Raw genomic sequence first — 12512 nt, forward strand, 5'->3', positions numbered from 1 at the left:
AGGCATAACACAGGTACTATAGACAGGTTGTAACTATCTTATTTACTAACCTTTTCATGGATGTAAGCTAACCCATCTAAAATTTCTCGGAAAAGCCTCCAAAGCCGACTGGTGTCTTCATATAATCCCTGGTCAATAGTATCCCTTAACGTGCTCTTCTCACAATACTCCATCTTCCATTGTGCGGACACAGGGGACAGCGGGAAGAAAGAGCAGTTTTGTCAAGAAGAGAGACCAGAAATTTGGGTTTGTGTGCATATTTCACCAAGCAAGCCTTTAAGAAAACCAGTCTGTTGCAAAAACATTGAACCTAGTCTCATTTACATTTTAAAGGTCATTATTTTCTCATTAAAATCAGCAATTAATCTCTGCAGGTTGGAATAAACAGTATCTTTTATCTGAAAATGCAAGCATGTTTGTACCTGAATGTAGAGGTAATGTACTGTCTGAATGACTGCTGCCCCATCTTCTCCTCCATGGCTATTCTCTTCATTGCCTTCTACATCCTTTATCACAAGAAAAGTAATAGAACAGCCAGTTACGGAAAGCCAATCAGAGTATTTCGATACATACTACTATTTTTTAATGGCTAGAACACCTTGATGAGAACTCACCTTTTATGGCTAGCTTTGAACAACAGCAAAATAATATACTGACATTTCTGTAATATCACCACTTCTAAATAAACTAGAAAAACAGGTGGGAATGAACCCTCATTTTCAAAGAACAAGTAACATTTTGCCATCACTAGACAATGGAGGAAAAACAATCCAGAAAATCTGGATGAAACCTAAATCTCTAAAGTGTGTAATGTTTAAAAAATATTACAAAACAGAAACTAAAATATACAAAGCTTACTTAATGCAATTAATAATGCAACTCCTGCCCTCAACCAATTTTCATATAGTGTGTGTATAGCTATCGTGACAAAAAAACCACCGCACTGCATAAGTGCTATAATGAAAGCATTTTCATGCCAGCACATGTTACAACAGAAAGAGGAAGGAGATGAAGCTTTAACAAGAGCATTTTACAAGAATCACACTCTAGTTCTTGTAGAAAACAGTACTTTACTTTCCTGTGATACAGCACAGATGGTTCACAGTAAGTGCTGTGATACAAATAATAAAATCAGCTAAAACCTTACACTTTATTTTGAATTCCTCTCTCTTTTTACTGCTAACAACATGTAATATCACCACTTTTTAAAGGTGGGTAGCATGAGCAAATATGTTGGTTTATATCATCTAAAACCAAAACAATTTTCAACTTTCAGATGATGTAAGGCAATCCATATGACTAACTGATAAATCACAAATTTGCAATAACCAGGCTTGTGTCTATAAAAGTGAAACTCATATTTAGCTCAAGCAACACTATGGAAAACAGAATCTAGATCAGCTTTATCAGACCATGATTTCTTTGGAACGCAGCTCATGATGGGACAGTATTTATTCTGATGGAATGAAACCTCATATGGTTCTGTATTTACTCCAGAAGTGAAACAAAACTTCCCAACCAACCTGTTTGCTTTTTTATTATCTTTTTATTTTCACTAGCTTTATCTTTATACTTACTGGGGAATGAGCTTTACTGTTTTCATCCTCATTATCAAAAATTATTTCACTTTCAGAATCTGTAGTTGGCCTGTTCAAAGAAGAGAAAGAAAAAAACCCCAAATTTTGGTTCTCCTTAAGTAAATGTTATCAATTAATATTAACTAAGAAATCTGGAAACTGTTCATGGAAAAAAAGAAAAACTAAGCTTCTGTTGAACACCTTCTATACACCTTAAGTAAAAAAACCAAAACAAAACTCAAAACAATATTCTTCTTGCAAAGCAACAAGCCTTTGACAGCCCAGTCCCTTCAAGGGAAGGTATATTTCTGCATCAGCAAAATTTAATTTCTACAGTCAATAAGCAACACTGAGATAATTTTGCTTGCTTGCTTGCACAAAAAAAATCCCCACGAGTGAAAGAACCACTCCATACAGAGAAGCAGGCATAGACTGCGCTAACAAAAATCAAAGCACAAAAAAAAATAACAATTTTGCTATTTTTCAGGATTTCTAGTATTTCTCTTCTAGTTTATTAAAAACTTTTACTCTCAAAGTTGGAAAAGACAGTACAATATATATTAAACAGTCATGCATTCCAACACAAATGATTATAAACTTTTATCCCAAACCACAATTTTTCCTTGTACACTTATAGTTTTTAGCTACAGATTTTCCTCTTCTGGGCTATCTGGCTACTGGCAAGTACACTGTTATTAAGCCAGGGAACAAAATGAAAACGCAGTTAGTCACCTCTGATAAAAGTGCTAATGACAAAAGACACAAATTTGCTCACGTTCCCTACAGTGTCAATACTGAAGCCTCCTTACAAAAATGAATGTGAGAAGACTCCATCACCGTCATCATCATCATCATCACTGGACTCCTGATCAGCTCCACTGAATTTGTTGCTGGAGGACCTTTCACATGAAGTGCTCCACTCAACCGAACTTGTCAAAACTGGAGGAGGGGCGTTAGCTTCCACATCATTTGTCTCCTCAGAGGTAAGGATGAAGAGACTGGCTTTGGTGGGCATTCTTTTCTCTTCGGTTGCTTCAGATGACGACACAGTGGGAACAGGACTTTCATGTTTTTCTATCCAAGCATTGTAATACCTCACAATATTCTCATGGTTCAAGCGGGAAAGTAAAGTCACTTCCCCCTTAATCCTCCGAAATTGCTTGCTGGCAGGGTTTACACGGATACGCTTCACAGCATAATAGCAACCATCAAGCTTATTTCTCACCTGCAAGATTCAAGTAAATCCAAAGTCAAATGCTTATAAATACCTTACCAAGTAGAGCTACAAGTAGAAAGACCTTGGAAGACAAAGTTTTCCTTCAACATGGGAAATCACTACAATTCAAATGCAAGCTTCCCTGTACTGACAGGCTTCTCCTCAGATTCCCAGCAACTTCCCACAAAACTTATCAGCCTATTCAATTCCAGATAAACACCATGACACAGCCACAGAACACTAGAAAATAATAAACAGAACCACGAAAACATTGAAGACATTGCTTTGTTTCAGAGGAAACAAATGCATTCCCAAAAAGGATTCCATAGAAGGAAATTATTTGTATACCCTACCTTGATGACTGCTCCAAAAGCCCCTTTACCGAGTAACTTTAGCTCTTCAAACTCATTGTAGTAGCGCGAAAATTGTCGCTGTGTTTCCGTGAAGAACAAAGCGCTGGACATCTGGCTGCTGGGTACAACTGTCTCGATGCAATCTATACCTGCTGAATCTGTCACAAGGACGCCAAAATTAACACTGCTGGTAGTGTGGGGGCATAGGGACAAAGCACAAGGGACTGTCAAAGAGCATCAGGAAAATGGTAACGACCTAACTAAATTCCAGTGTAACTAAACACTAAATTACCAAAGTGCTCTGCTGTGTAGACTTTAGCTCTGGTACAAACCTAAACCTTAACACAGTTTTTTATTACTAACATTAACTACACTGAATAAAGGAACCAATTCTTACAAGACATAACGAGGGAAGAAGTCTCATTGGTACAGCATCTTCCAAAGACAAAGTCTGATGTTTACACCATGTAATATGTGGATTAGTTTACAGGCTTAATTAAAGCATCAGCTTCTTCTACAGATGAGACAACAGTCATCAGTCTTCACCAGCTAGTGATGGATATAAAAATGTGGTCTTTGACTTCTAGGTTAGTTAATGTAAAACATTTGTGCAGTCTTGTGAAGTTCTAGCACAACTTAGCCCACTTATTTAGGAGATTACAGGAAGAACCGAGTTTCTTACCATCTAAATTTTCTTCAGCTACAGGTATTTTCATTCGTGGAATGTTTATAAAACTATGTTGTAACAGCTGCTGAGGTGACCATCTTTCCTTATCTTCCAAGCAAACACATCTGTTAGCAAACCAAGAAGAGAATTGTTTAAAGATCTATTTGGTATCAGGCCTTAAAATTCAAAGAGGTCTCCTCATATTTAAGAGATCATCACCTTTATAATTCAGATGGGCATCAGAAGCAAAGACAGACTAAATAACTTATCCACAGTGACACACACAGTTGGTGGCAGGGCAGAGAAGAGAGCATCAGACATGTTTTTCCAAATCTCAGATTAGCAGCCTGAGCTGTGAGTGAGCAACCCCATCTTCTCTAAAAACTATTTCTAGCGACACGGGGGGATTTAGCTGTTCTTTAAAAAACTGTTCAAGTCTTAAAAAAACCAAACACAAAACAAACAAAGACAAAAAGATACAGGAACACAACAAACATACTTTTCCAGAAAGTCTTGGAAGTCAGCAGGTAAATTGGTAGGAATAGCAACTGGATATTCCTTGATTACTTGGCCCTGGCTGAGTGAAAGCAGAAGCAAGCCCAGACTCCACACATCTCCTTTTTTTCCAGGTTTGCTGGGAAGACCATCCTCACTAAAATGAACTTTGGTTTGCTCAAAAACATCTGCTTTGCAGATATCTGCTAAGCGCTTGGAAATGCTGTAGTCTGTCACCTTGATGTTTCCTTCAGCATCTACCAGGATACTGGAAGCACAAAGAACTTTGTGCACTACTGAATTATTGTGCAAGTAGTCGAGAGCTGACAAGACCTGGGTCACATAATGGCGCAACTGCTCAACTGGAACTGGAGTTTTCTTGTGCAAGTGCGTAGAAAGGTTGCAACCACTTATGTGCTCCACTAAAATGTCCACCACAATTGAATCGTCCCGTTCTTTAAGGTTCATACATTTATAATGTACTATATTTGGATGACTTAGCTTCGTCAGTGAGCTGAACTCTGTTTCTGCACCCTGAAGCTGTTAGAGAAACACAACATAACATGCATGGTGTCATTCATGAACACGCTACTAAAATATATAACATACATGACAGACATAAAATTCTCATCCTTTTCTGAAAAGGAACTACTGTACACAAGGGGCAAGAATAACCTTGGTTTCTGCCAGGATCTGCTTGATTCCCTCTTTATTCAAAATTGTAGCATTATTTTACTTATGCATATTTGCAAATACACTTTATTGCATTTATATTATTGTAAATAGGGTGTATTGTACCACAATACACCCATGTTCTGTGGTGCAGATATGCTAAACACTAGCATTTTCAGTCATCACCACTCTCCCAAGTTCACTATAAAGTAGCAGCCTCAAGAAAAGCACTGAGTCCCACCTAACCTTTACTAAGCCAAAGCAAAACACAGACATTACCTGTTTCTTACACTTCTCAATCTTTTCTACTTCATGTGATGTAAGAAACCTTCCAGTTTTTTTTTGCCAGTGCAGAACCCACTCATACACTAAAACAAAGTCTCCACTGCGAATTTCCAAGGCATTGTAGACTGATTTACCAAGCTGTTCATCCTTTTCTATACATAAAAAGAGAGAAGAGGAACATGGTTTCTTTTGTTTCTAAGGACTTGACAAGAGCTCCTGCATGTAACAAACTAGGCATTTAAATTTAAAAGCCAATAGTTTTCTGAATTATTTTAGTTATGTATTAGAGAAATATTTAGTTATGTTTTGAGAAGGTGTGGCGTTTTTTGGTACAGCTATTCAGTTACGTAACCGTATCTGAAGAAGCAAATTTTTACTTAAAATAGTCCAAAGAATGTATAACATATTTACCACAAAGCAAGTGTTCCTACTACTCTCTCCCACTCTCTCTCCATCCTTGCTCCTTGTACCCATTAAGTTTTCCTTCTCAAAAAAAGCAATAGCCCAATACCCAACCCAATATTTCAAGCTGCAATTGCAATTTTGCTTACCTAGACATTTTCCTTTATGGACAGTAAGTTGCCCAGAACCACTTGTGTTGAAGTTCAAAACCTCATAATTTCCAGGGGACTTCTCATTATCACTAACAGAAAGCTCACGTTCTCGTCTGCAATGTGAACAGAACACTTTTCTCCAACTCAAGAAGATAGCATTGTTATAGTCTCTAGTACCTAAAGATACCAATTCTGCAAGAGGATTAACTTTCAGAGACTGCTACATCCAAATATAATACCCATTATTTTCAAAGAGAATGAGTTAGTGCAAAGATAAGCACCTAATTAGAAATTCAGCATTTTAGCAGCAACATCATGCTGCACTGGGGCTGTGCATTCAAAATGAGGAGTTGAATCCAAAATCTGGAAGTTCTGCATCTTAGAATGACACTTCCAATTTGCAGAGATTATGCAGAATATATTATAAAAAAGTAAACATACCATGGCTGTAAAAGACGTGCAAGTTTGACTTGATTTGCATTCTCTTTCAAAACATCACAAAAATTAACAGAGGGGGAGGAATAGGCAGTGGGAGGGACCAAAATGAACAGCCGGGTAACATGGCACACCACCTTCTTGCCTTCAAATTTCACTTTGAAATCTTGTTTTTGGTTAAAACAACAACAAACAAACCCACAATACCCCAAATACAAACTGACATACTTACTTTGAACGTCCAGCTGAATTTGGTCGGTATTTATTGTTTACTCCTTGTTCCAAACAGCTCCCATTTAAACTGGAAGCAACTCTACATCCTGCAGCATCTCTCCTGGCAGAATTCTCTTGACTTGTCAGAGCAGCTATTTCCAAACGTTCCTATAAATCAGGAAAAGCAAGAAAGTACAGAAACTGCTCCTATCCTCAAAATATGCAAGTGCTTGACTATTACTCTATGAAGTCACCCAGATCACAGAAGAAATACGCTTTCATAAGAAATGTACATATGAATCTGAGGAGGAAGTGCTGAGCTTCGCTAACTACCTTTCAGCACTGTCCACAGGCAATAATGTAAAGACTCTTTACAGTGAAACTGGAAACATTAACATACTAGCTGTTTTCTATGTCTGTTTGAAAATACCCATCTCAGTACACTTAAGATGCTAATATATTACACTATTTTTCCCTTACAGTTGATTTTATTCCAGAAATAAACCCCATTTGATCAAGAACCTGTTTTGACCTAAATCTACTAGAAGCACTGGATGAGAAAAGACATCCAGGATGTTACTGTTCTAAGATAGCTCCCGAAACACAAAGAGACTACATTTAGGAAGGAGACATTGTTATTTATTGCAGGTTTGTGCAAAGCTGAGTGCTTGGAGCCTTCCCACAATCAAGCACATCAAAAGAGATTTTTCATGATGTATTTATAAGCAAAACTACAGTTAGTAAGTTTCCAAGTCCATGCTCCTTATAGTGATTGGTTAACAATGAACATATAGTGACATCACTTTTCCGGCTATCACGCATTCTCAGGGTCTTCACCTGCGCAGGGTCTTTTTGACCTGGGGGTGTGATTTTTAGTATTATAATAACATTATAATGAGCTAAGTTTACCTAAAGAACACAATCTTGCAGATTCTACAGCTTCAACTGCCCAAGACTGGTTTAGCCATCAATCTTCTTGATTCTACATCTTCTTTATCACCTCCTGCATTCCGTAGGTCCAATTATCCATACAGACCTCAAGTCTTCTCTGCCAAGTTGGTGATTTACATGAGACACTCCTTAAACCTCCTGATTAATTGACTTCTTCAAGGCCTAGTTATTGCAGGATGTCCTTGCTCAGTGATAAGTGTGGTACTAATTCTGTGCTTCTCTGACTGCAATTTTAACTTGTACAACACAAAATAACCACATTATTCTACATCTGAGTTATTTTCCAACAAGGACAATTCAGTCATGTAAATATCTCAAATTCTTACAGGCATAGGCTAGAGTAACGGGAAGAAGCTACTGCAATGTTTTTTGCATGCCTAGTTAGAAATACCTGTTTGGCAATCTCTTTCTTTTTTCTTCCTTCTCTTTTCTCTTCCTCCCTTCTCTGAATCTCGTTAAGGATTTCACGTTGCTGAAATGAATTTCAGGGTTGTTAGGGACACAACAGTACATGCAATACAACTGCTATGCTAATCTTAACCCTGGTTAAACAAATAAAAGCTATGATGCTTATTTTTCAAAAGCAGTAAAGAGGACTTGTGGATCTCACAAGAATAAAAAACTCAGCTTTCCTGAGGAAGTTACCAGCCTCAACTGTATGATGGAGAACAGAGTTGTAGACAAAAGAAAAATACTTCTACTGGCAGACCCAACAATAAAGCCTCATACCCAGAAGAGACAGAGGAATAAGCTAAAATATTATTTTTCAAAAAAGAGCTCTTCTATCCATATTCCCAAAATGTGGAGACTCCACACTACTAGTCTCTGTGAGACCTAGAGGAATCAGTCCCCTTGCCTTCTCATGAAGAGTATACGCAGGTCCAGGGTCTCTTTAGTTTGAATTTATTATACTCTAGAGAAGTCTGTAATTGTGAATGTTCCAGTCACCATAAGGGTGGAGGAAGGTATCATCATCCATCTGTCCAGCGAACACTTTCTAGTTTAACATGGAATGCACTTTATATACACACTTGCTTACACTTTTGTATAAGGTCCTCTTTATAAGGGATTTTCATAGGATCAACACTTAGGTTTGCTTCAGGCACAAATATTTCTCTTTTTCTTATGTGTTAAAAACACAGAATTCAAGTATTATAATTGCAGCAGCAGATAGTTCATATAGTACATATTGACTGACTTACACTGACAGGTCTGATAATAATTCACTAAAACCCATTGCTATGCAGGATGACTTGCTGAATCATGATTGGTTATGTTATTTTAAGAATACAGGGTTGTTCACATTTTCATTTCTCACCTCCTGCTCCTCTCTTCTCTTAACTTCTTGTGCCTTACGCAATTCCTCCTGAGCCAGTCTTTCTTTTTCTTTTTGATGATTTTTTAGCATTTCCTCATGAAATGACCTGGACGGTGGTTTATTATGTTCACTGAGAAATGACTGTATGTGGTTGGCAAGTTCAAATATCATCACCTGAAAGAAAATAAATATGAATGACACGCCGAGTTCAAAGAACAAGTAGATCACATAGATATCCCACAAGAAAAAGCAATACACCAGCAGCATGGCTGCTGATTTTGTTACTTATCGGGGAGAATTTACCATATTTTAATATTTTTTGTCAAAACTATTTATTAATAAACTGTAACATGAAAAATTCCTAACAGTAGCAAAGATGGCAAAAATCACTGAAAGACTGGCAATGCCATACGTCTTTAAAAAAACAAACCTGAAAATAAATCCTCCTTCTCATCTTCTTTTAAGTGTATTTTTCTATTCACAAAGATAAGTTTATGACGTACAAGCTACAACAGAATAAACCCTTTGCAATTGTCTATTACTGTAGCTACTGCTATGAAATAGTTACTTGTTTCACTGCTAACACAAAATCCAGTCCATCCTCTGCAAACTGCCCCCCCAGTTAGAACTGTAAAGCCACATATATTCATATAACCACAACTAAAATAAGAACTGCACTGAAAATGCAGCTGAATTCTGCTATGTGGTTTGCAAGGCTGGAATAAATTTACAATTCAGTTACTGTTTACTTGAACTGGGTATGTACTAACAATCTATTGACCTTGTTAGGGCTTAAGCTTTCATCAGTCTAGTAGCATCCCTTTAATAATTCAAGCAATGCATAGTGCTAATAGACCATCATATTTCCAAAATTAACGAACAGTACACGAGAAAGATGCATCCCAGTAGTTAGCTGCAGCCAATGAGCTGGATTTGCATGTATAGGTGGGAGAACAGCCAAACTGAATTGTACCACCTGCCTGTAACAGGCTGACATTTAGAAGACCCTCAAAACACTGAATCCCCTGTTTGAAATAAAGAATGAAGCCAGGAGATAATTCAGAATAGAAGGAATAGGACAATATGCATATACTTGACATGCAAACTAAGATATTTCCCAGGTTACTATTCAGAAGGCAAGGCAATCATGCATGCACACACATTAAAAAAATAAAACATTAAACGTGAGAATTAAACGTGAGAATTAAAACCACAAACACTCTGCTGTTCGGTTTTACAGATAACTGAGGTATTTTCAATTTTTCCGTATTGTAGAATACACTTTATTAAAGATTATCTGTCAAGGCAGGGAGAACAGATATCTCCCTTTCTTGGCAGAGAAAGTAACTCAGGATGGCATTGTGTATGTCATTCCTACATGTAACTCACATCTGTATTTACACATTGCTGGAGCAAGTGTGGTTCTCATTTCAGAAAATTAACATTAAGAAAACCTATGACACATCTGTAGCTCCTTCTAATGAGATCGGAAATCAAACTGGGATTTAAAACGCTACAGGCCAACAACTATCCTGAGGACAGCTGTCAGCAGACAGCATATTAAGCACAGTTTTGTTGTTAATTAGAGAAATAGAACTTTGTCTTTCCTATCAATTGTCCACAGCACAGTAACTACAAAAAAAGAAAAAAAAAAAGAAAATCCAGAATACATTGTTAAAATGCTAATTTCCAAAGATATTGAAAAAGCTGGAGAAATTCTCTATTATTTAATAGAATAAACAAATTAGTATCTGGCTAAACCAGTTATTTTCAAAGTATCTGCATTAAAATTGGCAATCAAAATAGAACTACAGTATAGAAATGAATATATGATGTGGCAAGACTGAACAATGGGCAACCCTGCCAAACCTGCAAAGTTGACAGGGTTAGGAAACTCAAACCAGAACATGATCCCATTTCAGCATGTAACAACTTCCACAGCTGTGCATTTCTCACTTTTAAAAAGGTAAAATGACCAAATGTGTTCACCTGTAACATTTCCAAATAGTGATAAGAAGCATAGCATAAACCTTGCTTTCACCAAGAAGTAAATGTTTGCTAGTCATTCTTTGAATCATTTTAGTCCTCATCAATGAGGGAAAGGTACCGTTAAAACCAAACATACCTGGGGACTTACAAAATCCCTTAAAATTAATACAAGTTCTAAGCTTTGTATATTTTTCCATTTTTGTCTTTTTACCCTGTTCAGGGCGAAGCCAAGTATCACTGTTAATAAACATCACAGAAAAAAAGGTGTTAACAGCCCTGAGTGACTGTGCTACTGCCACAGAAGTCAAGTGTTAAGCTAAGATCTCTTACCCTTCAGTTCAGCATTAGATGAACAAGATCACACCAAAAAACTCTGCAAGTAACCACTGTTTGCTTTAATTTTGCCACTTATGATATTCAAATTAACCCAAAAAGTGCAGAAAGCTCTCAATTTTAGAACTAGTACTGCCCTTCACACTGTGAAATAATTCTGAAATAATATCATAGGATCACAGAATGCCAGGTTGGAAGGGACCTCAAGCATTATCTGGTCCAACCTTTCTAGATACTACTATAGATTGTATGAGATGGCTCAGCACCCAGTCAAGCTGAGACTTAAAAGTGTCCAACGTGGGGAAATCTAGCACTTCCCTTGAGAGACTATTCCAATGTTTGACTGTCCTCATGGTGAAAAATTCACCTCTTATGTCCAATCGGAATCTCCCCAGGAGCAACTTGTGCCCATTAACCCTTGTCTTTTCCCTGTCACTCCTTGTAAAGAGGGAGTCTCCATCTTCTTGGTAACTGCCCTGTAAGTACTGGCACATGGTGATAAGGTCTCCCCAAAGCCTTCTCTTCTCAAGGCTGAACAAACCCAGTTTTCTCAGCCTCTCCTCATATGGCAGGTCCTCCAGTCCCCTGATCATCCTTGTGGCCCTTCTCTGGACCCACTCCAGCTTGTCTGCATCCTTCTTGTAGAGCAGGACCAAAACGGAATGCAATACTCTAGGTGTGATCTGACAAGTTCCAAGTAGAGCGGGATGATGACTTCTTGATCTCTGCAGATGATGCCCTGGTTGATGCAGCCCAGCATCCTGTTGGCTTTCTTTGCTGCTGCAGCACACTGGTCACTCATGTTGGGCCTGTTATGCACCAAGACACCCAGGTCCCTTTCCATAGGGCAGCTCTCCAGCCAGGTGGATCCCAGTCTGAACTGCACTCCTGCATCATGCTTTCCTAGGTGCAGGACCTTACACTTCTCTCCACTGAACTTCATAAGGTTCCTGCTAGCCCACTCCTCCAGCCTGACCCCATCATCCTGCAGGTTGGCTCTCCCTTTTGGAGTGTCTACCTCTCCACTCATCTTGGTGTCATCAGAAAACTTCACCAGGGTGCTCTTGATACCAAAATCCAGGTCACTTATGAAGATGTTAAATAGCATTGGGCCCAAAATTAATCCCTGGGGGACCCCACTGGTGACCAGTTGCCAGTTTGAAGAGAAACTATTGACCCTCTAGCTATGGTCTGTCAGTCAGTTCCCCACCCACTGCACAGACCACTTGTCAAGGCCATAATGAGTCAGTTTCTCTAGGAGGAGGCTGTGGGGGGTGGTATCAAAAGCCTTGGAGAAGTCCAGGTAGACAATGTTCACTGCTTGTCCTGCATCAACTGAGCAGGTTACTTTGTTGTAGAAGGCCATCAGGTTTGTCACGTACAATTTGCCCCAGGTGAATCCATGCTGGCTTTTCCCAATCATGTGCTTCAATTGACTTGTTATGGTTCCCAGG

At 38.3% G+C, this 12512-nt stretch overlaps 1 protein-coding gene across 3 annotated transcripts in view; it reads right to left on the minus strand.

Annotated features, from left to right (window-relative positions):
- The window catches only part of EIF2AK4 (eukaryotic translation initiation factor 2 alpha kinase 4), a 38299-nt gene that overhangs the window by 21953 nt on the left and 3834 nt on the right, over positions 1–12512 (minus strand). For all 3 annotated transcript variants that reach the window (XM_051622326.1, XM_051622325.1, XM_051622327.1), the window contains exons 4-15: positions 8737–8910; positions 7810–7890; positions 6487–6635; positions 5817–5932; positions 5260–5417; positions 4313–4848; positions 3829–3938; positions 3147–3304; positions 2387–2802; positions 1578–1647; positions 423–506; positions 51–173 (exon numbers count right to left, since the gene is read on the minus strand). In XM_051622326.1, the coding sequence (XP_051478286.1) occupies positions 51–173; positions 423–506; positions 1578–1647; positions 2387–2802; positions 3147–3304; positions 3829–3938; positions 4313–4848; positions 5260–5417; positions 5817–5932; positions 6487–6635; positions 7810–7890; positions 8737–8910 (2175 nt within the window). The remainder of the gene's footprint in view (positions 1–50; positions 174–422; positions 507–1577; positions 1648–2386; positions 2803–3146; positions 3305–3828; positions 3939–4312; positions 4849–5259; positions 5418–5816; positions 5933–6486; positions 6636–7809; positions 7891–8736; positions 8911–12512) is intronic.

Source organism: Apus apus, chromosome 5 (genome assembly GCF_020740795.1).
Source record: "Apus apus isolate bApuApu2 chromosome 5, bApuApu2.pri.cur, whole genome shotgun sequence".
In the NCBI taxonomy this organism is placed as follows: domain Eukaryota; kingdom Metazoa; phylum Chordata; class Aves; order Apodiformes; family Apodidae; genus Apus; species Apus apus.